We start from the raw sequence: 27,025 nt of genomic DNA, 5'->3' as shown, positions 1-27,025 counted from the left end.
TCCTGAACTCGCTTTGAAGATCAGGCTGGCCTCGAACTCACAGAGATCTGCCTGCCGCTGCCTCCTCGAGTGCTGGCTTTACAGGCGTGCACCACCGTGCCTCGCTCACCTCTTGCCTTCTATTTAAACCTTATCCTCATGTTAGACCTGGAAGATGAACATGGGGAGTCATTGAATCTCTTTGTTCTTCCCAGTGTGGTCCCACTGAGTAAATCTTTTTCTTCAGCATCAGATTGACTGTTTAATAGGTGTATTGAAGACAGGTGGCAAATCTGGCTTGTTAGGGTTGCCAGTGTACAGGGCCATTTCACCTCTCTGAGACTATGAAGCACAGTCAAACAGTGGCTTCTGATTAAATGTGATAACCTAAGGGTGTCTGATACACCTTACTCAAATGCTCAAGTTTCTCCCAGACCGGCTGAACCTGGCTCCGCCTCTAGGTGGCGCTCTAGGCCGCTCCCCCGCGCTCTCTGTGCCTCCTTCGCCCCGGAAGTGGTTCCCTGGCTGGGGTTGGTAAGGTCGGGCCATGGTGGGGCAGAGGTTGGGAAGATGGCGTTGCGAGGTTGGGTACAGCGAGGCTGGGGCTGCGGTCAGGCGTGGGCGCCTCCCGTGGGTGACATCTGCCGGGAGCTCCCTGCGACCCAGGTCCCGCGGCTGCTCGGACGCAGGTAATGGCTGCCACTTCCGGCTTCCCGGTTTTCCCTGGAGCTGGGCTAGCGCGCATCCTCGGGAGGTGGCGGCCGTCCGGGGCTCAGGCTCTCCATTGTTCACGAGGTCTCCCCGAAAGCTGCCTCCTGTCCGCCCCGCTTTTCCTTGCTCCGTCGTTTCCTCCTCGCTTCTGGTGGTGTCGCCCCGGCTCGGGCCGCGCGGTGTGGCTGGCCGGCTCCAAGTCCGCGGTTGTCTTTCCTAGTGATTGCGAGGGACCTGGTGGAAAGGGGAACTAACTTCTGAGGGACATTTGTGTGTCCGGTTCGTATTCTCGAGAGGAAACGACTGAACCCGTTTTTTTAGCGAAGCAGTTGCAGTGGCTGGTAGAGTGGCTGAAGTATGATTTCAGTCCCTGTGGCTGGTCGTTGTGTCCCACCACGGCGTTGCCTTGACGTTCTAGAAAGCACAGAATCCGGGGAATGTATCCCTGGCCTGAGAGAGGCCTTTTCTTTGAAGAGTGGGGACTCCGCTCTTTTAGTTGATGCTTTGGAAAGAAAGCCATCCTTACAGCTCTGTAGGAAGCACATGGCCTTTCAGGTCGACCGTTTTCACAGTAAGAGAAATTCCTCAACAGCTGAAGAATTAATTTCGACTTTGAAACTTCCGCCAAAGAGTTGAACGTTGCAGTTTCTACCTAATTAATGGTACGGTACACCAAGGAGTCGGAAGTATTTATCTACGTGTGGGCTAGCAAATAAGATTCAGCGTGGTGAAGCTACTACCTGATTTTAAAATTCACCTCAGGTGGGCACAAGCCTGTAATGTCAGCTCGTGGTAGTCTGAGGCAGGAGAATGGTGAGTGGGAGCCAACCTGGGGAAGACCTTGCATTATAAATGAATAAATAAGCAAGCACTTGGACTGTCTCTAGATTGTGTCATTTCCGGGGCCCCACCCAGAATCAGAATCGAGAAGATGGTAAAAATGGAAAAACCTGATTTTTTGTAAGCTCCCTCCCCAAGTGATGTTTATCAGCATTTGTGAAAAAGTGGCATGCTTACTATGAAATTTCCATGACACCGGGTAATGTGGTTCTTTAGGCATTGATATTTTTTCTAATTAAATTTTTATTTTTTATATTAATTACAGTTTTATTCACTTTGTATCCCAGCTGTAGCCCCCTCCCTCAATTACCTCCCAATCTCACCCCCTCCCTCATCTCCTTCCATGACCCTCTCCAAGTCCACTGATAGGGGAGGTCCTCTTCCCCTTCCATCTGACCTGAGCTTATGAGGTCTCATCAGGACTGGCTGCATTGTCCTCCTCTGTGGCCTGGGAAGGCTGCTCCCCCCTTAGGGGGAGGTGATCAAAGATAGGCATTGATCTTAAACAGCTTGGTGTGGTTTGACTTGCTTCTAAGGATGATCAGGAGTTCATCGTCAGCCTGGGCAGCATAAGACTATATTTTTTGTTTTGTTTTTAAAGAAATAAAGGAAAAAAAAACCTTAAACAGGTGTGGCTGGGGAGCATAATTGGAGGTAGCTGAAGATCGATTTTTTGTAATGGTGCTGGGAAACAGCAGCAAAAGAAAGCTCACTTCATTATTGAGGGACCTCTGGTAAAAGCTTGGGACTAGAGTTCAGTGATAGAGTGCTTGCCTCACATATACAATCTATAGTAAGGCCACACACAGAACTTCTCCAAACAGTCCACTGTGGTAGCTCAGGCCTATCATCCCAGCACTTGGGAGGTAAATTGTAGAATCTGGACTTTAAGGCCAATATGGATTACTTGAGACCCCGTCTCAATCTCCCCTCCCCCAAACATGTGGTATTAAAGATTTGTATGGAAACTTTGAAAATGATATTTTGATTGCATGGGAAAATGCATTAGATGAGAATGTGAGTGAGCCTGAAGTGTTGGCTTTGCCCCTTGTCTCCTCAAGTACAAACTTAATAGAGAATGGGAGTTGCTTTCTTTGTGATCATTAGTTTGTTTTCAGTTGCTGTGGTTCTAAAATTAGCATGCAGAATGAGCCAGGCCATGTGGCTCTAAAGAGGGCCCAGCATTTGCGTTTTACAAAACACTTTATGTAGTGATATAAAGGCCTAAACAAAGTCCCAAAGCACCTGCCAGCCAAAAATTGCTTCTGTTTATAGGAGTTGTAAGATTTTATGATACTGTGTGACAGAAAATTTCAGTAGTCCACAAGTACTAAAATATTTTTTTATTTGCTGTTTGACAGGAAACAAAAGATCATTTAGGTACCTAACAAGTTTGAAAGTAGAAACTGTCATAATTTTCCAGTTGAATGAAATCCAAGGGAAGCAAATAGTTGATTTTGGCACTTCTAAGGGGTTAGTTTTGTTAGGTTAAATGACAGGCTTAAACAGATTAGGTAAGACACTGAACATAGCAGTGAATCAGGCTTATTCTTTTTTCTATCCATTAATGCAAGATGTTTCAAGAAAGTAATCTTGGCCTTCAAGAGTTGCTATAGAGTCAGGCTTAGTGGCTCATGACAGCGATCCTAACACTCGGGGGGTGGGGGGGAAGGATCCTTGCAGATTCAAGGCCAGTTATGTCTACAAAGCAAGTTCCTGGTCAGCCAAGGCCACACGGCAACACTCTGTCTCAAAACAAACCACAAAGTTAGGAGGGCATGTAGAATTCCCTTCCAGTCCCCCCAAAACGTGTTGTGTTTTTAAATGGAATGGATCCTATCAATCATGCCTAGACACGTCTCTCGTTCTGAGTAGTAGGCTATTTTTACTCAGCTTTGTTAGTAAACACCCTGCCAACCTGTATGTGTAAGCTGCATTTATAATTTCCATCAAAATTACCTGTAACTTCATGTAGCCTACACATACATGGGTGTGAGTTTTCTCTTTAAAGTTAGGGTGCTGCAACTTAGCCATTAGGAGGACCCTGGTTCAATTCAACATCCACATGGCAGCTCACAACTGTCTATGACTCCAGTTCCAGGGAGATCTGACCCCCCTGTGTTTCTCAGGTGGCAGACACGCACATGGTGCACAGATACACATGTAGGTAAAATACTCACACACATAGTAAAAAACTTCCTTAAATGTCTTTGCTTCCAGTCTTCCTCTTATTTCAGGGAAATCATTTTCCACTTTGCCCGTATGAATGGGCAAAACTAAATGTCTTTGCTTTAACTCCACAGTTTCGGTGTGATTTTCAAACTTACTTAAGCATTTAATTGGTGAGGTGCAGAAGTAATTTTTTATTAGAAATTTGTGTGTGTGTTTCTGTGTATGTGGTACATGTTTAATTCCAGTACTCAGGAGTCTGGGACTCAAGGATCAAGAATTAAAGACCAGCCATTGTAAGCTACAAAGAGACCTCATCTTAAAAGGAGAAAAGAAGGGTTTGATGGGTTTAAGTTGTTGGATGCATATCGTTCATAATTCTTGTTCTAGAAGGAGAAATCAGTAGTACTGGGTTACAACTTTAGGCCTGTATAATGAATGCTTTCTGACGATGATCCTTTGGTTTGGTCCAGAGTGACATTACTTGTTTTGATTACTTAATCACTGTATTTATTAGACCTACTTTTGCTACTTTAAACTCATTGGGGCATGGAGAGATAAATAGCTTAGCAGTTGAGAACACTCACCACTCTTGTAGAGGACCTGGGCTTGATTCCCAGCACCCAAATAGTTGCTTACAATTTTCAGGCCTCTGCTGGCAGCAGGCATGCATGTAGTACACAAACATAAATACAGGCAAAACAACCATATTCATAAAAGTAAAGCTTTTGGGGCTGGAGAGATAGCTCAGTGGTGAAGAGCAGTGGATGCTCTTCTAGAGGACCTAGGTTCAGTTCTCAGCACCCACATGGTGGTTCACAATTGTCTGTAATTCTACTTTTAGAAATCTGTTACCCTCTTTTGGCCTCCACAGGCACCAGGTGCACAATGAGTGTAACAGACAGACATGTAGACAAAACACCCATACATACAGTTAACTGAATTTAAAACGATCAAAACCTTCAAAACAAACCACAACAAAAAGCATTATTTAGGGATGTATTTGGCTATAAAACTGATGATTGTTTAGATAAATGGGAGTTATTTTTCTAAGATGTTTTGAGGGAAGGAAGTGGCACTGACTTGGCTCTGTAGTTCCAAAATGTCAAGGTTTAAGTGTAAATCTCTTGACCTTTCTCTTGGCTTTAAAGATAACTGCTCTAGCTTTAGGTATTACATTCTTAGTCAAGCCATAAAGAATGTGTGTGTGTGTGTGTGTGTGTGTGTGTGTGTGTGTGTGTGTGTGTATGTGAGTGTGTGTGTGTGAGAGAGAGAGAGAGAGAGAGAGAGAGAGAGAGAGAATGAGCATGAGCAGTGATAAGAGACAGGAGGCTGGAAAATGAAGGTATTTCTTTCTGAGCCACTACAGAAAGAGTAGACAAGGGGAGAGATTAGAAGCATTTGGGGTTGGCTGTTCAGTGGTATGTGCTTATCAGACTGATGATGTCAGAGCCATTTCGGACAGCCTTAGCATTGACTGAATAAGTAGATAATCTTTTGGAACCAAGTTGTTAAATGTAATCCAGGCATGCATGTGGGGACTAGATTGGAAGGGAACAACTTTTGTGTGCTACCATACCTGGTGTGTGCTGTGCTGGGATTGAAATGCCCAGGCCTACATGCATCTTAGTCAAGTGGTCTACTGACTTACATCTCAGCACTCCCACCTTTCTTCTCTTCTTTTCTTTCTTTCTCTTTTCTTTTCTTTTCTTTTTTTCTTTTCTTTCCTTCTTTCCTTCATTCCTTTCTCTTTCTCTTTTTTTTTTTTCTTTTCAAACTAGCTTGGACTAGTCAGGAACTCACTGTTGCCTTTGCCTCCTCTTCAGGGTGTAATGAGAAGATCACAAAAGAAAACTGTACTTTAAGAACTTGCATGGATTAAGTTTGCATAGATGAAGGCACTTAGAGGCTGTGAGTGCATGTCTGCTATTAAGGAGTTCAGGAGTAGAACCATCAGAGAGATCAGTTTGAAGAGTGGAGCACACAGACTCACAGAAGCTGGGGTGGGCTGTGATAAGTAGAGTTAGATGTTTTGAGAAGGCCAAAATATAAGGACTGTGTTTGGTCTGTGTCCCTAAAACTGAAATAAGGGGAGAGAGGACTCCATCTCATTATAATGATCAATACTTTTCAAAGGAAATAGTTACAGTTGCAAGGATAACAGTATAAATGTTTCTTTTGGAAACTGACCAAAATTCAAACAAAACAAGGTTATTTTGTGTTTATTGAAGCTGTTCATGGATCCACTAGGTAAAAGGTGAGGCCTCTACAGCAGGGAATGTTGGTTTGAGTGCCTGGGCACACATAGTAAATAAATAGAAAAAACAAACAAACAAACAAACAAACAAAAAAAACCCAGTTTACAACTTATGTAGTTTTTTTTTTTTCTAAGAGAACAAAACCTATGTGAAGACTAGGGGAATTTTTCTGACCAATGCAAAGTAATAGACCAATGATGCACTGGCTGTAGTTTGTGCCTCATTTTCCCCAGGAGGATTAAAGATTTCTACTTGAGATTAGTCTTGTCTCTTAGTGCCTTGTTATGAACGTAAAATGAGATGATGGTGATGATGATGGTGATGATGGGCCAACTGGAGGGTTTTAGGCACTGTTGTTTGTAAGACACACTGTTTCTAATTAGATACCTACTTACCCTTCACAGGTTTAACTTACTTCTTCAGCAAAAATGTGGATTTAGAAAAGCACCGAGAAAGGTTGAACCTCGAAGATCAGACACAGGGTCAAGTGGTGAAGCTTACAAGAGAAGTGCCTTGATCCCACCTCTGGAAGAAACTGTCTTTTATCCTTCCCCCTACCCTATAAGAACTTTGGTGAAGCCCTTTTTCTTCACTGTTGGGGTAAGAGCTCAGGCCACTGTTCTTTTCCTAGTTTGCTGCTCTACAGTCAAGTCCTGCCTTGGGCAGGTTCCTGTGGTCTAAGGACAGGGTGGGGATGGGAAGCTGGCTCCATGAATTCCGATTCCAGAATGAATTTCAGAATTTGACCCCGTTACATAAGTCCCAAGGATGACATTTATGAGCATCCCATTTCATATGGTATTTCAAGTGGTACCAAGTTGCTGTTTTTATCTGCAGAGTTGTTAGAAACAGGCCTCTGAATACATGATGCTAATAAAACAACACAATAGGTTTTACCATGCTAGGTGAAATATCATCTGAGAACTGTATTTCCCTTAGAGTTTATCGAAGTATGTTTTTCTAGTTCACAGGCTGTGCATTTGGATCAGCTGCCATTTGGCAATATGAATCACTGAAATCAAGGGTCCAGACTTATTTTGATGGTATAAAAGCTGACTGGTTGGATAGCATACGACCACAAAAGGAAGGAAACCTCAGAAAGGAGGTAAGAATAAACACTGCTTCCTTTATTCTAACTAATCCAAATTTTAAAGTCATTATTATTTAGAAAGTTGTGTTGTTGTTTTTTTTTTTTTTTTTAACTTTCATTATTATGTGTGTTGGAGAAGGTGGTGGGGTGAGTGCCATGGTATTCAAGTGGAGGTCGGGGGACTTTTTTTTTTGTTTTTGGGTACAGGGTCTCACTCTGTAGTCCTGGCTGACCTGGAACTCACAGATCCACCTGCCTCTGCCTCCCATATGCTGTGCCACCATGCCCAGCTGAAGCACAGATTTTTATAGTGTGTTCTAGGGATCGACCTCGGTTGTCTGGCTTACACCGCAGGAGTCCTGAAGCGTTGCTATAGCGAGTGTCCTTACTTAGTGGCAGCATTCCATCCATAGATGAAGTTCATCTTTTGTGTCCTCTAAGTACAATAGGTATTTACTAATGCATGTCTGGTAGTGCTGTAATTGACGCCATTAGAAATTTGTCCTTCTACCCACATGTGTCACAGTTACCACAGTTGTTTAAAAAAGGTTTGAGGGCCCTTTTCTAGCCCTGCTGTAGGAGCCAGTGTTCACTTTCTTTACCTTGAATTAGTTTATAACAGGATCACAGGGATTAAAGGATATATGTGTATGTGTGTGCACGCACATACACACATGTATATCCATACACACAGGTGTGTGCATGCATGCTTGTGGACCTTATGGACAGCCATCAAGTGGATTTTAAAAGACTGCTCAGTGACATGGGACATTGGTAAATTCCATTGCTTTATGTTCTGAGTGTTCAGGGATACGATGCCAGAAAGAGATACAAATTCAGAGCTTGTAGAGTTGCATTTACTTTGTATGAGAACTGAGGGCCTTCTTTCTTCCTAAGTTGTTTTTTTTTTTTTAAGATTTATTTATTGATATGTATACAGTGTTCTGCCTGCATGTATGCCTGTAGGGCAGAGGAGGGCAGCAGATCTCATTACAGGTGCATGTGAGCCACCATGTGGTTGCTGGGAATTGAACTCAGGATCTATGGAAGAGTAGCCAGTGCTCTTAACCTCTGAGCCATCTCTCCAGACCCTAACTAAGTTCCTAAAAACGTTCCAGACACACAATATTTTTACTTGTCAATACACACTGAGTACTGAGGCCATGGGTTAACAGACTTAGTTCTATATCCATTTCCCTCCCACCTCCTGTGCTAGGGCTTGGACTCAGGACCTTCTATAGGCTCAAAACATCTGAGTTTTGTTTGTTGGGCTCTTAAATTTTTTTTAAATATGTATGGTTGTTTATCCTGCATGTGTGTCTGTGCACCATGTGCATGTGGTGCCCTCGGAGGTCATAAAATGGCATTAGAGCCCCTAGACCTGGAGTTGTATAGAGTTGTGACCCACCATGTAGGTGCTGGGAATTGAATCCTGGTCCTCTGTAAGAGCAGTGCTCCTTCTAACTACGAGCCCTCTCCCTGAGCCCTAAGAATCTGTTTCTTTTTATGAGTGTGTGCCCCTTTTTTCAGGTGCCTGTGGAGGCTAGAGGAGGACATGGCAGCCTCTGGAGCTGGACTTCCAGGGGGTTGTGAGCTGCCCCTGACATGAGTGCTGGGAACCGAACTCAGGTCCAGCAAGTGTGCTTAACTGCTTAGCCACACCTATGACTTTTTTTAAAATGGTGAAAGTGATAGAAGTGATATTTATATAAAACCTTAATCCAAAATAGATTTCTTTTAAAATCATAGTTAAGCAAATGGTAGCTTCTGGTATTTAAAATCCATGTTGATTATGAGTACAGTATGGAAGAGGATGTCCTAGCCAGGCATGGTGCCATGTGCCTTTGTCCCTGCTACCTGAAGGCCTGGAATTGAGGAAAGCCTCAACAATAGTTAGAAAGTAGATTCTTAGAAACCCATTCACACTACTGTACATGCAGTTCTGGGGACTCACACTTAACAGTTACAGAAGTGGGGTCACATATATCCTAATTGTTTTTCCTTGTTAGTCTTGCATTCCTTTCTATGTGAAAGTCTGGTTCAATTTCATAATCAGAATTGTTTTTGAGACAGGATCTCAAGTATGAGCTCAAGCTGGACTTGATTTTGTAGTGTAGAGAAGGATGACCTTGAACTTCTAATTCTCCTGCCTCCACTGCCCAATAGCTGAGCTTAGAGGTGTGACTACTTACTGCAGTGGTTTCTTTGTGTTGGGAATGGAACCCGGGACTGTGCATGTCAAGCACATCAGCAGTTTAAACATTTGAAACATGGAAAAACTTCAGATTGAGAAGTAGAGAGAAGAGTATGATGAGGCCCAATATTGTCCAAACTGAGCAGTTTCCATCACACAGCCAGTTTTATTTTTCATATTCCTTTCCTTCCTGTATTGTAAGCCATAGGTATGCTTAATCCCCAACTATTTCAAAGTGTGTTCTGAAAATGTAGTATTCTTCTTATCTTCTGGACTGAGTAATATTATTGCATTAAAAATGTGGCTCCAGATGCGGTGGCAGAGGCAAGCAATCTCTGAGTTTCAGGGTAGCTAGGGCCCTACACTGAGACTGTCTCAAAAAAAAAAAAAAGTGGCGATTTTGGTGAAAAGTATAGTTTGAATTTTATTTTTGAAGATTGATTTTATGTGTATGAATGCCTTGCCTGCCTGCATATATGTGTACCATATGCATGCTTGGTGCCTACAGAAGTCAGAAGAGGACACTGGATCCCTTGGAACCTAGTTACAGATGGTTGTGAGCCACCATGTGTGTGCTGGGAACTGAATCCAGGTCCTCTGTAGGAGCAGCTCCCAATCCCTGAGATGGGTTTTGCATGTTCCTTAGGCTTGCCACCCACTCCTGGGCTTAAGCATTTCTCTTGAATAACTAAAACTTCAGGCACCTGCCATCATGCCTAGTGCTCTAGTTGTAACTTTGTTCTGTTGGTTTTTGTTTAAGATTCATATCTTGTGTTTATGAGCACACAGATGATGTGAGTGTGTGCTCACATTTACGTGTGGCAGAGGCCAGAAATGGGTGTCGGATCCCTTGGAACTTGTTACAAAGGTGCTAAGATCTGAACTTACCATACCTTTCTAATCTTTTACTTATGTTTCTACGTATCTTTTTCTTCCGACTCTGCCCCAATCCCTTCAACATCTGGTAGGAGAGAGAAAGGGTTAGTGGGAGAGGGGGCGCAGTTCTCTTAGTTGCTTCCTGCTGGTTAGGGTTGTCGGGTTCCTTGGAGCCAGTCCAATCCTCGTTTCAGGAGATCTCCAACTTCTTGTTTCACAGCAGCAACCAGGAGCAGCAAGGGGGAAGCAGCAGCAGGCTTGTTCTTTTCTCAGAGTTTCCACACTCTCTGGGCTCTGGCATTTATTCTGTCTCCAGAGTCCTCAGATTTAAACTATTTGCAGCTGGCAAAGAGCTCATCGCAGAGGCCCCATGAGGCAAATGGTCAGCTGCTGTGGATCGTCTGAAACAGTTCCACACCTGGGACCAAAACAAAAACATATTTATATCCACAACAAACTTCAGTCTTCATAATTGTGAAGCAAGCGCTCTTAGCCACTGGGCTATTTCTCCAGAACCCTTAGTTAGAATCTTTAATTATTTTTTTTAAATTAAATTTTGTTTTGTTTCAGGTAGGATTTTTCTGTGCAGTCTGGGCTCTCCTGGAACTTGCTAGGTAGGCAAAGTTGACTGGAAACTCAGAGATCTGCCTGCCTTTGTTTCCCAAGTGCTGGGATTAAAGCTTTGTGCCGTCAAACCTGCTCTTAGGTAGAATTTTAAACTTGGTGGTATCTTAGTGAATGCTCACTTGGTACCTGCTGTGTCTTGGAGTGTAGCTTTGTGCTTCTTTCTGTTGATAGGTCTCATGACAATACTGCTAGCTATCCTTTACTATCGAATTCTACAGAATCTGGAATTTACAAATAAGTGCCTCGGTAGTGGTTCTGTGGGGATTGTGAGCTTAAAACATGCTTTCTAGGGACAGATGCCAGTGCAGACTCACAGACGAAGTTGCTGTCTGAACACAGCAGACAGTATACTCTTGATTCCAGTTATTAGTTAATTTTTTATAGTTTTATGCTTTTTAACACATTCTTAATCTGTCATCCAATTCTTAGTTTTATGTTTAACAGGATGTTCTCTCTACTACATTATTTGGCCCTTTTTCCAGTATTTAGCTCTTTTTTTTTTCCCCTGTAGTTACGAATTTATATTCATACTTATAATTAGGAAGTTCTTAAAAGGCATTTTCAGTAGGAGTAATATTAAATTAAAAATTGTGTGAGAGATACTGACAATTGGATGAAATTAGTTACTTGCCAAGGACAGTAAACTGTTTTTCTGAAAATAATAAAGAATCATGCTGCTTAGGGGACATGAAATTAATATTGTTTCTAGTCCTTCAGATTAAAATTGAGAAACAAATGTGACAAAAGGCTTCATGGTGTCAATAATTTTGGGTTGATAGGTTTCTTGGTCACAGTAATAATTGCTTTAAAGAATTCTGAATATTATATAATACATGAAAAATGTTTTTTGTTTGATAGAGAATTATTTTTATTAAATAGTTTCAATCTTAAAAAAAAAAAAAGGACACGCCTTTCCTGAGTCTGAAGTATTTCACATAGAGTTATATGCAATTTTCCTTCTGTTTTAGATTAACAAGTGGTGGAATAGCCTAAGTGATGGCCAGCGGACTGTGACAGGTTTGTGTTAGCTTACACGTTTTAGCCATTCAAGGGAAGAGAAATCAAACCAAAAGGTACAGTATGTCACAAGCAATGGCTTTCATACCATGCTCACTGGTGGCTTAGAAGACAGGGAGTCTCTGTACCTACATGCCTGCGTGGCATGATGGCCCAAGCCTGTAATAGGAGGACAGAGTTTTCAAGGCCAGTCTGTATTATATAGCAAGGCATTATCAAAATAGCTTGATAAGAAAAGTAGTGTGGTGTCAATGTTTTCAAGATGTTCTGGATCACTTTTTCATTTTGGATATAATATAGTATTGACCAAATAAATAGTACTGCATGTAAGTAATTCATGGGTAATTGTTGTTTCCTCCATTTAAGAAGAGGAAGGAATCCTGGGATATATTTTAGTTGATAGAGTGCTTGCCTACCAAGGCCCTGGGTTCAACTGCAGCATTGCACAGACCTTGCAAAGTGGCACATACCTGTAATCCTAGCACTTGGGAGGTAGAGGCAGAAGGATCAGAAGTTTGCGGGTACATAACAAGTTTGAAGCCAGCCTGGAATACAGAAAACGAAACAAACCAACCAAAAGAGCTAAGTGCTTTCTGTGCACTGGGGTCTCCATGGTTTCCAGGCTGGTTGCAGGGAAATTGTCTCTGTTTTGTAGATGAGGAGACTGACATCCAGAGAAAGAACTTTTCTCTCCCTTTTATTGTTTGAGAATTTTATTCATGCAAATAATGTGTGAAAAAGTACCTTTTGAAGTCAAACTGCTAGTAAAATAGAGGTGAGTTTTAACCCAAGTCTACCTTCCTGCCTACTGCATGTTCAAAAAGTTTCCTTAAGTGTGAGTGTGGGTCATGTAATCCGTGCTACCATGGTGCTTTTATTTTGTTCTTTTTCTTTTCTCCTCCAGTTTGAGGGGTGAGGAGGCAAAAAATGTGTAGATCAGGCCAGCCTGGAAATCAGATCTGCTTGCCTCTGCCTCCTGAGGGCTGGGGTTAAAAGTGTGTGCCACCACACCTTTGCTTCTTTTATATGTTTATGGCAGAACTGATCTTTTTCAAAGTAACAGGTTTATAATAGTTTGTGGATTTAAAAACTCAAGAAATGGGGTTGTAAATTCTCTGCAGCTATATAAATAGTAATCATTATTTCTAGAGAATAGCCAGAGAGTACTGACTCTCAAACAAGGCTAGGTTGGCCGTTACTGTGTTTTCTTTAACTTCCTTGTAGAGGAGGTGCATGTGTACACGCACACACACACACACACACACACACACGTATGTATATATTTAATTCAGACTGTTTCTTTTATATTAGGGCTTGATTTTTTCCTCACCTTCTTGGACCATAATGTGGCCTTTATGATTGACATTGCTTTCTTTAGAAAGAGCTTTTGTTTTTCCGAGCTCATTGCCGTTTTCTCATAACACCAGCTTCCTTGAGGGTAAATGTAAGTGCTAATTAAAAATAAGAATTCTACCCTAGGGCCCTTCTACTTTTTTTTTTTAATGTTTTTAATTTTATTCCTGTACCTTCCCAGCATGGAAATTACAGATATGTACTTTCTCATGTGGTTTTTATGTGGGCACTGGTGATCTAAACTCGGTCCCCTGCTGTACAAGCAGTTTATTAATTTGGCAGGAATACAGCAGGAGAGAAAGCAAGTATAACACGGCTAGCACGGCTCTGTGAAGCACTGTGAATAATATCAATGGGATGGCCACCAGATAATGGGCTATCCAGAAGCTTTCGGAAAAACGAGGAAATGGTGTTTAAGCTGTCTGATGTCACCTGAGACCTGTTTCATAGTGTTTCTAGCTTTCCAGCATCTGAGATATCAGTCAGTTAACTTTGTGCCCAGAATTTTTAGAAATTATATGTATGCGCTTTAGCGTCTGTGTGAACACCATGTGTGTGCATAACTCTTGAACGGCAGAAGAGAGTGGTGACAGGCTGTAGGAGCCAGTGTGTGAGCACCAGAAACCAAACCCAGAGCTTATAGAATTACTTTCCTGGGATAATTGATGTTCTGAGCTGTGTGTATAGGGGTGTGTTATTTAGTTTTATTTTTGTGTTTTTAAACAACAAATTCTGACCTAGAAATTTTTAAGAGATTTTAAGCTGAGACCTTTGCTTTGTATTAGTCACACATAGGAGTGGAGGCATAAAAGCCCCAGTAGGCTAAAGGTTTTCTTACTGTGAAAGCAAGCTTTTCATGTGGGGTTCTTTGATGTCTGATCCTGAATTCAGATGGCAGGATGTCAGATAAAGCACGTCTAGACAGCAGATTGTTTGGAATGTATCTGCTTTCTGAATTCAGAGAGGTTTATTTGTGTTTCTTTAGCTCTAGGTGTAGATAGGAGCAGGTGGTGAGGAGCCTGCGCTGTTCTGTCTTTAAAGGTACAGGGTGTTGGGGAAGAACTCTGTTCCTTGCTCAGAGGCTGTTCTGTCTCAGGCTGTTTTTGAAGTCACTTTTTAAAGGTAGGGTAGAAAGACAATGCCTTTTAGTTTTACCTTTGTTTTGTTATTTTTGGAATTTTAACATTGTTGTTGCTGCTGTTGTTATTATTATTTTAAGTTTGGTCTTAGGATATAGCCCAGGTGGGCTTGGAACTTGCAGCTCTTGTCCTGCTTCTGACTCCTAAGTCCTGGGATTATAGGTGTGAAATACTATACCTGGCTTTGGAAGTTTTTTGGTCTTAATCAGAAATATCTCCCTAGACTTCAAGTTGCTTGGGGGAAAAAAGGTGTGTGTGTGTGTGTGTGTGTGTGTGTGTGTGTGTGTGTGTGTGTGTTAGTGTGTCAGTGGTTGATATCTAGCCTTTTCTTCAGTTGTTCTCACTTTAAGACAGGGCTTTTCACTGGAGCTCAGTGATTGGCAAACCAGACTCCTCCGTCTGTCCGTGTGGGGTTACAGGTGTGCACCACCACTTTTTTTATGCTTCTGTCTTTTATGCTGCTGCTGTTTTTTGAACATGGGCACCAAGGATTTGACTTAAGTCCTCATGCTTGCACAGCAAATACTTTCCTGACTGAGCCATCTCCTCAGCCCCAGAAAAGGAGTATGTGCTCTTTTTGGTGTTTATGAAGTAGTGGAGAAGCCTACAGTAGCATTCTTCAGAGTTAGACTTGACCATGGTGCTTTTTCATTTTGGCTAGTTTCTTATTCTGCTCAGACTTTTCAGCCTGTGTGTGGGGAGGGTCCTAAGCAACCCCCAAGAAGAGTATTTCTGCTGCTCTCTGGCTTCGAGGGGTATCTGCCTGCAGGCTTTCCATGGGCTCTTGTATTTGGTCCTAAGCAGGTGGTGCTCTTGCTTAGGGGGATCATGGATCCTTTAGGAGGAGACTTGCTGGAGGAAGTTGTCACTTGGAATGGGCTTTCCCTTCCTATTGTGAGTTTGTCCCCTGGTGGTTTCTATTTTCTCATCTTAATTTAACACTTTTTCTCCAGATCAGGTGTGGGGTACAAGATGGATTTCTCTGGGTTTCCTCTTGAGCCCCTGTCGCTTAGCCATTAAGTGAGGTCACCTGGTGACTCTGGAACCTGCCTGCTTCTTGTCAAACCTGAGTTCAGTTCTTTGGCTGTTGTAGACATTCATGTTTGCCACTAACTGGACTTGTTGCTTTGGAGTTAGTTGGCTGCTCCTTCAGATGAGAAGATGTGGTTAGGCGAATAAGCCCAACCACAGAATGGGATCCAATGCTTAGCTACTAAAGTGTGATAGGACATCCTAAATTTAGGAAAAGAGCAAGATAGCTCTCTAAATCAGTTTATGTCTTTTTTGTTTTGTTTCATTTTTCGAGATAGGGTTTCTTTGTGCAGACTTTGTCTACCAAGTCCTGGGATTAAATGAGGTATGTCCCATGTATCTTTAATTCATTATTTAAAAGTATAAAATTTAGTGATTTTTTTTTTTTTTACTATACATAAAAGATAATAGATCAGGCTGGATATAGTATTGCATACCTTTAATCCCAGCACTTGGAAGGCAGAGGCAGGAGGATCTCTGTGAGTTGGAGGCCCAGTTTGGTCTACATAATGAGTTCCAGGACAGCTACATAGAGAGACCCTAGCTCAAACACCCTCTTCCTTTCCCCAAAAAGTTTATGGATCTATTTAATCCTAAAATGGGGGACCCTCCCTGATTGTGGGCATCACCATCTTGTGAGCTAAGGACCTGAAGTGAATAAAAAGAGAAGAAAGCAAGCAAGCTGAATCTAGAGTTCATGCCTTTATGCCTCTTGCCTGTGAGCACTGTGTGACTTCCATGCCTTTCCTGCCATCATAGACCACTCAGACTTTGAGCCACAAGAAACATACCTTCTCTTAAGCTCCTTTCTGGCTAGTTTTCTTGTCCCATTTTGGTTTTAATATCAAAAATCATATTGGTTGTTTGGAATGAATTGGAAGATGTTCTTTTTTGGGGGGTAGATTTGAGAACGGAATCTACAAAGACATTTTATTGTTTCTTTGCTTTGTCTTATTTTGAGAAAAAGTTTCATGTACCCTAGGCTGGTCTCTAGCTTTGTATATTAGGGTGATCTTGAACTCCCTGAGCCTCCTGCCCCTGTTTCCGGGTTGGCCATTATCAAATAATTATGGATCTGATTATTTACTAAAAAAAAGTAAACTGTTCTAAAGGAGAAAAATACTGACATGGGTGAAGAAAATTCCTGGGCTGGGGAGATGACTTAGTGTGTAAAGATGCTAGCCTCAGCCAGCTGGTGGCAGCGCACGCCTTTAGTCCCAGGGCTCAGGCAGAGACAGATCATCTCCGAGTTCAAGACCAGCCTGGTCTACAGAGCTAGTTCCAGGGCAGCCAGACCTACACAGAGAAACCCTGTCTGAAAAACCAAAAAAGAAAGAGATGCTAGCCTCCCAAGTCTGATAACCTGAGTTCAATCCCAAGAAACCATGGAATAATCGCAAACAGGCTGGATGTGTTATCATCCCACAGCAAGATGAACGGTAGAGACAGTAGAATTGCCTGGAGCTTGCAGGCCAGCCAGACTGGAATACATAACACAACAGCAAAAGCATAGAGACCCTGCATCAAGAAAGGCAAGAAGGACTCTGAAAATTGTCTGTGTTGCCCACCATAAATAAGTGTTCTTAGAGCATTTGCAACTTTCCACAAATCCTCTGAGTTTCCTGCCATGTGGCAGTTTCAACACTTGAAAGGCACTGACATCATTTGCTCTCCTCAGTCTGGTCTCCCTTAGCAAATACATAGTGCATGCATGTGACTGGCAGGAGACATCAGGTGGACTTGATTCGGCTTTCTTGGCTCTTATTTTATTGTCCTTGCAATTCTACTTTGTAGGCATCATAGCTGCAAATGCCCTCGTATTCTGCTTATGGAGAGTGCCATCCCTGCACCGAACTATGATCAGATACTTTACATCCAACCCAGCATCAAGTAAGTGTAACTCATGTGAATTTGAGGTAGAAATAATGTGAAAAATATGCTTTAAATTAGTTGGAATGCTATAGAAGTGAGCCAGTTGTCAGTAATTATACACAAAGTACTAAGGGAAAGTCTGTAAGCTCCTTGAGGACAAGAACCTTGTCGCTCCTGGCTGGAAGGTACTTTCTACATAGTAGGTGTTCTTCTACTTTAACAAATTAAGAACTGGGCTGAGTATGGTAGTGTAACATTTAATCTCAGCACTCAGGAAGCAGAGGTAGGTGGGTCTCTGAGTTTGAGGCCAGCCTGGCTTCTGTAGAGTGAGTTCCAGGACAGATGGCTCAGTAGTTAAGAACATTGTCTGCTTTTCCAGACAATGTTTGAGTCTCAGCATCCAAATGGTGGCTCATGACCATCTATAATAAGATTTGGTGTCATCTTCTGGTATGCAGGCATACATGCAGGCAAAACATAATATTTGTATACATAATAAATCTTTTTTTTTAATTTTTATTTTTTTAATATTAATCACAGGTTATTTACTTTGTATCCCAGCTGTAGCTCCTTCCCTCATTCCCTCCATCTCTCATCTCCCTGTCCCTTTCCAAGTCCACTGCTAGGGGAGGTCCTCTTCCCCTTCCATCTGACCCTAGCTAATCAGATATCTTCAGGACTGGCTGCAGTGTCCTCCTCTGTGGCCTAGCAAGGCTGTTCCTCCCTCGGGGATGGGGGAGTGGGGAGGTAAAGGAGCCAGTCATTGAGTTCATGTCAGAAATAGTTCCTGTTCCCCTTACTAGGAAAACCAACTTGGATACTGAGCTACCATGGGCTACATCCGAGCAGGGGTTTTAGGTTATATCCATACATGGTCCTTGGTTGGAGAAACAGTCTCATAGAGGACCCCCATGCCCTGATATATTTTGTCCTTCTGAAGCTCCTGTCCTCTCCCAGTCATACTAACTCCCCTTTTTATCATAGGATTCCCTGCACTCTACCGAAGGTTTGGTTATGAGTCTCTGCATCTGCTTTGATAAACTGCTAGGCAGAGTCTTTCAGAGGCCCTCTGTGGTAGACTCCTGTCCTGTTACTTGTTTTCTCCTACTTCCCATGTCCATCCCATTTGTCTTTCTAAGTGAGGATTGATCATCTTACCCCAGGTCCTCTTTCTTTTTTAAAAAGTTTAATTAAGATCTATAATCACAGCTGGGTGTGATGGCACGTGCCTTTAATCCCATCTTGGGAGGCAAAGGCAGATGCATCTCTGTGAGTTATAGGCTAGCCTGTTCTATAAAGCGAGTCCAGGACAGCCAGGGCTACACAGAGAAACCCTGTCTCTCCTCCCTCCCTCACCCCCCCCTCCAAAATCTGTTTGTTCTTTGAGGAGCTACATGTAACTCTGTGTCTGCAACTGGGGTAATTCCCTCAGGGTTTAGTTATACCAGCAGGCGCTTCGAGAGAGAGTTCACTGCTGCTTACTAAGTAGAGACATACTTGTTAGGGTAGATTTTTATCCTTTGAAAAACTGTTCTGTTAAACTATGGTATTTAAGCTTTTAACTGACTGTTTTGGATTCCTATGTTTGCTTTAATGACAATAATCAGATAAGCTTAAAATGAGTAAAGCATAATGACCTTGTGTTGCATGTTTACCAGATGTGTTCTTCTCTTGTAGAGGTTCTTTGCTCTCCAATGTTGCTGTCAACGTTCAGTCATTTCTCCTTATTCCACATGGCAGCAAATATGTATGTTTTGTGGAGCTTCTCATCTAGCATTGTGAACATTCTGGGGCAAGAGCAATTTGTGGCAGTGTACCTGTCTGCAGGTAATAGCTTTACTCTGAGAATGGTGGGAGTTTAAGACTTGCTTCTTTGCAGAAGGGACACAGGAATGATCACAATGAGATTCTGTACACAGCACATACCCAGGATGCACTTGTTTATCAAGGTGTGTGTAGAGAAGGGCATCACAGACAAATGGAACTTCCCTGCTTCTCATCTGATAGATACCCATACCCATAGATAGTATGCTTGGTTTTAAATTAGTAAAGCAGAGATTCAGGAATGGGGTACTATTAAACAAAACATTTTAGTCTAACTGGACCTTGGTTTCTTTTAGTTCAGATCAACCATCTTATAGATTGATGGTTTTCAAACTTCCCAGCTGTCTTAGCCATCTGGCTCATTTCCCCAATGTTGCTAGAAAGCTTTAGATTAGCTATTAGAGTGACCGCTAAGAGTAATTTCTTTTGGTCTGAAGATACAGCTTCATGATGTGAAGCCTTTACTTAGCACATAAGATTTTGGGTTGAATCCCTAGCACCAAAAAATTAGTTCTAATGACATTAAAGCCAGAAGGACCCAATTGGCACCTAATGTTTAGAGCCCAGAGTATTCTGAGACAGCTGATAAGTTTGGGTACTGGTCTTTTTCATGTTGTAGATCAGGAAAATGATAACTGAGAGGTAAAGTAAATACCCTGTGTCACTCAGTAAGTTGTGTGTGGGGTCTTGTCTTGCAGAGGGCACACCATTCAGAACATTCCCATTTAAATTAGCTGAAGTAATAACAGGGTAGCGTTCATACTGGTGCACTTAGATTGAGCCGAATGAAACCTTACATTATTGCTAAGCATAGCCTGTAAGCCCAACACTCAGGAGGCTGAGGCAGGAGGATAGCGAGTTTGAGGTAAGACACCATCTAGAGAAGAGAAGCAAATCAGATACTATTAAACTGTCTGGAATGGAGACTAAAATGCGGAAACAGAGCTGGGACCTAGTTCAGTAGTATGCTTGCCTAGAAGACATAAAGCCCTAGGCTTAATCCCCAGTACATCTAAGAGAAAAAAAATACTTTCTAATATTTAAATTGTTGAAATATGGCTTATTTCATAGGTGTTATTTCCAATTTTGTCAGTTATGTGTGTAAAGTTGCCACAGGAAGATATGGACCTTCACTTGGTGCAGTAAGTATTTCTAATGTAAATATTCTGATTTAGTTTTAAATTTCAGTGTGATTGATTATGCTTATAAGAAAGTTGCAGATGAGTACAGCTTTCGTATGCTCTCACCCTGCTGTATCTTATAGAATCAGTGGAACAGTGAATTTATACATTTGTAAACAGAACATTTCACACTGTAGCTGTTTCATCTTCCAATTGTTGGTGTGTTTTCGTGTGTGTTTGTGTGTGTAAGAGAGAGAGAGGAGGTCACAGAGTACACCCTACTGGAGCCACTTCTATCCTTCTTCCCTATTTTGTTTTGTGTTTGTCTTTTTGAGACATCCCTGGCTGGCCTGGAATTCACAGAGACCCGCCTTCCTCTGCCTCCTGAATGCTGGGATTACAGGTGTGTGCCACTATGCCCAGCTGCTCCAAAGCTTTTAACTCTTGGTCATTTGTCTGCACTTACTGGCATATATTACATATTGAGAAGAGTATGTCAGAATAGTGAAAACGCATTCTCATTACACATTTAAACCTGCTGCCAGGCCCTCCAATTGGGTCAGTTCACCAGGTAGACAATGCTCAGATATAGTCACTGAGCAGGTAGATTCCTACCCTTAGGAGTTTATGTTCAGGTGCCTAAGGAAAAATATTTTAGCATATTTTTCTTTGAGTTTAATGACAAATGGGATTCTTTATGTAATTCATCTATCTTCCTCCCCCCCCCCCTTTTTTTTTTTTTTTTTTTTTTTGAGACAGTGCTTCTTTGTATGTCATGGAACTTGATCTGTAGACCAGGCTGGCCTTGAACTCAGAGAGATCTGCCTGCCTCTGCCTCCCAGTGCTGGGATTAAGCCACCAACACCTGGCAAGATGCTTGCTTTTAAATCTTGAGATTTATCCATATTGCTCTAGGCATCAATCATTTATTCCAAAATGGGTGTGGTGGCTCCTCCTGTGATTCTAACTTCAGAAAATGAAGTGAGAAGACTGAATTTGAGGCCAGGCTGAGCTACTTAGTGAGACTTCATTTCAAAAAATAAATAAATAAAAGGTATTTCTGTGAGTCATAAGTCCATTTTATGGATGGTTATCCATTCAGTAAATGATGCCCACTTTGGCTGGCCATTTTTTAAAAAAGCAAAAACCAAAAATTGGGCTAGACATGGTAGGCCTTTAAAACCAGCACTGAGGAGGCAGAGGAAGTGGATCTGTGGATGCTAGGCCAGCCTGGTCCACAGAGTGAGTTCCTCATCAGCGAGAACTACGCCTGCTTGGTGAGAGCCTATCTCAAACAGTAACACAAGCCAGCAAGTGCTGCAGGCATTTTGTGTGCAGCCCTTTGTGTGGACGCATGGTTGAATGACCAGTTCATATGGTGCACATGTGTATGTTTAAGGACGCACAGAGACTGTAGCCTTCTGTACTTCCTGCCAGCAGTCTCCATGTCTTCACCCCTGCAGAGCTGTGGTTGGGATTTTTGTCTTTCAGTAGCTAGTGATGTCGCTGATTTCATGTTTGTTCCTCATGCATCATTTTTGAAGTATCTTTTGCTCATGCACATTTTAATTGAATTTGTAATATATTTTTGATATATTCTGGGTACAAGTTCTTTGTCAGGTTGTTGTTTGAAACATGATGACCTTGAACTCTTCATCCTATTTCCTCTACCTCCCAAGTGCTGGGATTGTGGAAATAAGCCACCATGCCTGGCTTTTATTAGAATTTTGACATATAAAATATTTTTTTTTTAGCCTGTCTTGTCTTTTCTTGGAACAGTGTCTTTGAAGAATATACTTTTAATTTACTTATTAAGGGTCACTTTTGGTGTTGCAATGAAGAAAATTTTCCCTGACCCAATCACAAAGATTTTACTTCTGTGTTTTGTTTTATTTATTTAATTCTATGTTTTCATTTTAAACCAGCTCTAAAATTTTAGCACAGATCCATTAGCATTTAACACTTTACCATACATCATCATTTTCTCTCTAGCCACATTTACTTTTCCAGAACCATTTTAGAAGTTTTCTGTCTTTTTAAATTTGTGTGTATGTGTGTGTGTGGCGGGGGAGAGACAGACAGAGACAGACAGACAACACAGCACACCTGGGCACACATGTGTCATGATGTGTACATGAAAGTCATAGGGCAGCTTTGGAGACTGGTTCTCTTTTCAATTTTGGGTTTTGGGGACTAGATTCAGGTTGTCAGCTTTTAGTGGCAAGTGCTTCAGTGGGCTGAGCTATCTTGCCATCTTCAAGAATAGCTTTCTTATATTGTGTGTTTTTGTTTCTAAATACTTCAGTGTATACTTCCTAGAAACACAAATTGTTGTTCTTCATTCAGTGGGGTACTGGGTCTCTGTGGCGGGTCTGAAGCTCAGCATCCACATTGAGAACAGGGCTTCTATTTCTCTCAGGGGCAGCTAGAGCACTTTAGGGTGAGGCCCATGTGCTAGGCTGGAGTGTGGAAAAGATTTTCCAGAGAGTTCCAGTTTAGCTCTTTTAGCGTGAGATTGCAGGGTGCAAAGGAACCTCAGGCGTTCCAAAGCCTCTGGCAGCACCAAAGTGTTATAGCTCTTGGTTAAGCTGCTGTGCTAAGCATGGCAGAAGTGGAGGCAGAAGCCCATGCAGCTGAGGCCCAGGCATGGCAAGGCCCAGGCCCAGCAGGTTGGAGGCAGGCCCAGTGAGGTCCAGCCTCAGCAGGCTGGAGGGCAGGCCTGGTGGGGGAATGAATGAGGAATCTCAGATGGTCATAGTGGAAGGTTGCTGGTATCATGCAGCCAGTTAGCAGCATGCACCCCCAGCACAATCAGGGGTTTATAAACCTTTGGGCAGTAGGAGGGATTTTGAGGGTGAATTTATTTGACTTTTTGGGGTTAGGGGGTCAGGGATACTTGATTTGCATGTAGTGGTACAGTGCATTTTTCATGCAGTAGTAAGATCCTATCACAAGAAGGAAAATACAGTACTTAATTATCTTATGGGTGAGGGGAAAATCTTCAAGTACAATTGCAGGTCACTGCTGGACTAAAATCCTTAACAGGGTAGGACATTTCTAGAAATTCCCAGATGCTTGCTGGAATCGTTTCCTTATCAGGAAAGGGTCTGGCCTGTAATCTTCCCTGAGGGCTATGTGACACTCCTTACAAGACCTGGGGTCACCCAGATCAGGGGAGACTTTTAGATTCCCACTGAAAAAAAGGGAGTCTGTCTTCATAGACCCAGTGCAAATAAATGGCTATCCAGAGACATCAGACTTCAACCTTATCCAGTAGAGCCCTGCAACAAATATCTTTCCATATTGCACAGTAACATCATTAAATAGCTACATTAAACTTAGTTTATAATCCATATTCCAGGTATGGAGGTTGTCCCAGTAATGATCCCTTTAAGTTCATGTCTTACATTTAGTTGTTATGTTTTTCTTGGCTTTTAAGAGCTGTCATATTCCCACAAGTCATCTCTGTTTTTCATTCCACCAGTTGTTTTGAACAAAACAGGGAAGGTGTTATGGATTTACCTTTTTTCTCAAGATTCAACCAATTTATGTATGTTGAGTGGGAATGTTAGGTAAATGGTGTCCTCAGGTGCTAGGACTGTGGGTACATGGTATCTGTTTGCCCTTTTTTTGTGGTGAGTGTCTCAACTGTTGTCTAACTTCTCTACTCCATTGTTTCTTTTAAAAATTAATACATAGTGTGTGAGAAGAGTTTTTAGACTGTAAATACTATGTTCATCACTCTCCCCTTGCCATGCGCTTTACTGGGCTATAGTATCTGTTGACTATTCTAGTTCATTGGTTTTTACTGTGATGCTTGTTGCAAGGGTAATACATATCATCTTAACTAGTGTCTTCTATAACTGCCTCCCTTACCACAGCTTTGATCAGCACTGTTGGCTCTAGGCGTTGGTTTTTACCGTGCTGTCCTTTTGTGTGCTGGGACATTACACTGCAGAGTCCCTCCCTCTGTCACAATTTCCATTTTTCCTGACCTGATACTTGAGATAAATGACAGGAAGTCACTTTGTAGAGCGTTCCTTGTGCAGATTTTATTATTTTTAATAGATAACTAAGATATTTGTTCTCAATACATTATTCTTTTAATACACAGCTCTGTCCCTGCTGTGATCTTTGTTTGAAACAATAGTGTAAGTGCCTGCCGGCCTCTGCTTTCACCCTGTTTTCCGCACTGCACACTTGGATTCCGTATAGTTCTCTGCCAAACTGTACAGCTCACTTCCAGCATTGGTTTTGCTGTGCTGCCCTCCAGGATGTTCTTTCTGTCTCCTGTCACTCTGCTTGGCTGGAATCTGACCCAAGCTCAGTGCAGCCGACTGCCCTGAGCCTAGGTTCGTGTGCTGCCTTGGCAAACAGCACCTCCACTTCTGATCTTAGAATTGCTTATTTTTGCTTAGGTGTTTTTACTGCCACACTGTAAACTCCATGAAGGTGGGAACTGGTTGTTCACCTCTGTGTCCCTAGTATATAATATCATGTCTGCTATGTTAGGATTGAATGAATGTGTGTCATGAGAGTTAATGTAAAGTAGGAATTATAATCTTGTTCTTGAGATACTTTCACCATTCAGAAGAATTAGGAATGTGATTTAACATTGAGAGAGGCTTGTTAAATTGGTGTATTCCAGAAAATAAACCAATTTGTGGCCCCCTCCAGATGGGGAGTGCATGAGCATGCTCGGAGCCTAGGCAGCCATGGCTGCACGCTGCCTGCTATCCTCACGGCTGTGTTCATTCCCTTGCAGTCAGGAGCAATCATGACTGTGCTTGCAGCAGTCTGCACCAAGATCCCAGAGGGGAGGCTCGCTATCATCTTCCTCCCTGTCTTCACCTTCACAGCAGGCAATGTGAGTACCCGGCTGACGTTCACACAACCACTGAAATCTTGCCTTAAATTTGAAGTAGAGCATCAAAATTGTACTGTATCTGTTTTCTCTTCCTGGTTTCTAGGCCTTAAAAGCCATCATTGCCATGGATACAGCTGGGATGATTCTGGGATGGAAATTCTTTGATCATGCAGCACATCTTGGGGGAGCTCTCTTTGGAATGTAAGTTTGAGTGTAATCAGTTGATGGACTGGTTGCTCTCCCCTCTGCCCCGCTGGTCCCATCTTACTGGTGTTGTACTGAGCTGGTGCAGCCATTTCTCTCCCTGGACTGCATGTGTGGGAGAACACAGGAAGCAGGTTTGGGCTCCACTCTTAAATTGGTGGTTGCTAGTCAGTGGGCTGAGCAAATTAAGGTGTTAAGCCTTTCACCATTACTGCTCATTGTCTGAATGCAGGTGAAAATGGCAGGAGGCATATACCATTATAGCCCTTGTTAGCAAATTCCACACCTGACATTTCTTATTCATAGTAAAAAAAAAAAAAAGTCAGTGTACTTCTGATCAGACTTTGGTTGATACACAGATACTGTTATATTAGCATGATAAGAAAATTCTTTTCTTTTATACTTGTTTTCCTCAAGTTGGATAGAAGTGGTTGTTTATGCCTCAATTCTGCTTTTCGGAAGCAGAATTGTCATGAATATCCAGCCAACTTGGGCTACATTGTGAAAACTTGTTTCAAAAATAAATAAGTAAGCAAACAAGGAAAGGTGATGGTTCACAGTGTAGGGCCATTGAAAGGGTTCTTTGGGTAAAGGCATTTTCTACAAAGCCACACAAACTTAGTTCAATAAACCTAGTTCTATCTCTAGGGCCTACATGATGTTCTCAGAACTCCACACACAGACTATGGCACCTGTGCCTCCTCCCTAAGACAGAAATAAAATATAAAGAAAAATGTTTAAGTAACTGTAAAGCTGCCCTGTAGTTCCAAACACCCACTCAGGCCCAGCCTGCTTTTATTCTTTTTTTTTTTAATTTTTCTTATTAGTTACATTTTGTTAATTTTGTATCCCAGCTGTACTGCTTTTATTCTTTATAGATCACAAATACCAAAGCTTTATATCAAATTATTACCTATTTTATTCAGTTACATGGAATGGCCATGGCATTTTACTTACAGTGTCACCTTGGCTGGAAAGGTGACTCAGCAGGTAAGAGCTCTGGCTGATCCAGGACCTGACTTCCCGTCAGCATCAGCACAGCAGCGCACAACTGTTTGTATCTCTGTTTCCTAGGGATCCAGGGCCCCCTCCTGGTCTCTTGCTGTTACTGCATGTAGATGGTCCCGAGACCTACATAGGCAAGATACCTATTCACATAATACTCTTTTTAATGAAAAGCAGCTGAAGTGTCGACTTAGTACTGTGATGATGTGAGGTTTGCATGTCACATTGTTTGAGCATTTGATGTATTTGTCTTTCTCCAGATGGTATATCACTTATGGTCATGAACTCATTTGGAAGAACAGGGAGCCTCTAGTGAAAATCTGGCACGAAATAAGGACTAATGGCCCTAAGAAAGGAGGTGGCTCTAACTGAAGCAAAGCTAACCAGAATGGTGCATCTGATCCTTGCTGCCTGGAAGAGTCTCCACATCTGGCCGCTGCAGTGTTTTAAATGTCCCCAGTACATGTCTCCTTAGCAAATTATGGCAAAGTTGTGAAATAAATGTTTATATCTCTAGTTTGTAAACAGCGTTTGCTCATTTAGAGTGCTGCTGCTCTCTGTCACTTGCTTTGTTTGTTAAATATGACCTTCTTCAAGCCAGGAACCTGGTGAGGGGTCCTTGGGCCTTGGTTTCACCCCTGACCTGGCATCGGCTTAGCCGACATTGGTCCTGACTTTCCTCTCCTGGCTGATCCACAGTACAAAGTTGAAGGCACCTTCTCTCTGGTGTGGTCTGAAGTAACAGCTGCCATACTTTTAAGCATTTATTTCCCTAAATGACTCTTCTGACCATGAGCAACACATCTAAAAACTATTTTTAGGTTTTACTTTCTAAGCCAAAATTGCA

At 42.2% G+C, this 27,025-nt stretch overlaps 1 protein-coding gene across 1 annotated transcript; it reads left to right on the top strand.

Moving 5' to 3' along the window:
• Positions 1-500: 500 nt before the first annotated feature.
• Positions 501-26,703, top strand: Parl (presenilin associated rhomboid like). Its single transcript, XM_055625081.1, has 10 exons — positions 501-668; positions 6,362-6,557; positions 6,922-7,062; positions 11,713-11,761; positions 17,080-17,175; positions 18,835-18,984; positions 20,053-20,123; positions 24,868-24,969; positions 25,073-25,170; positions 26,439-26,703. Exons 1-10 carry the CDS (start codon positions 550-552, stop codon positions 26,548-26,550), a joined length of 1,134 nt encoding a protein of 377 aa, XP_055481056.1. The 5' UTR covers positions 501-549; the 3' UTR covers positions 26,551-26,703.
• The last annotated feature ends 322 nt before the right edge of the window (positions 26,704-27,025 follow it).

This window comes from Psammomys obesus, unplaced genomic scaffold, assembly GCF_907164565.1.
Source record: "Psammomys obesus unplaced genomic scaffold, mPsaObe1.curated_primary_1811, whole genome shotgun sequence".
Classification (NCBI taxonomy): Eukaryota; Metazoa; Chordata; class Mammalia; order Rodentia; family Muridae; genus Psammomys; species Psammomys obesus.
The sequence above is the reverse complement of the archived record's forward strand: the minus strand, read 5'-3'. Positions and strand labels throughout refer to the sequence as shown.

Bases quoted from the DNA above. Each gene is read 5' to 3' on its own strand.
- Parl (XM_055625081.1), top strand. From the start codon at position 550: ATGGCGTTGCGAGGTTGGGTACAGCGAGGCTGGGGCTGCGGTCAGGCG. The intron at 11,762-17,079 runs GTTTGTGTTAGC...TCTACTTTGTAG, and splicing joins TGGCCAGCGGACTGTGACAG to GCATCATAGCTGCAAATGCC. The intron at 24,970-25,072 runs GTGAGTACCCGG...CCTGGTTTCTAG, and splicing joins TCACCTTCACAGCAGGCAAT to GCCTTAAAAGCCATCATTGC.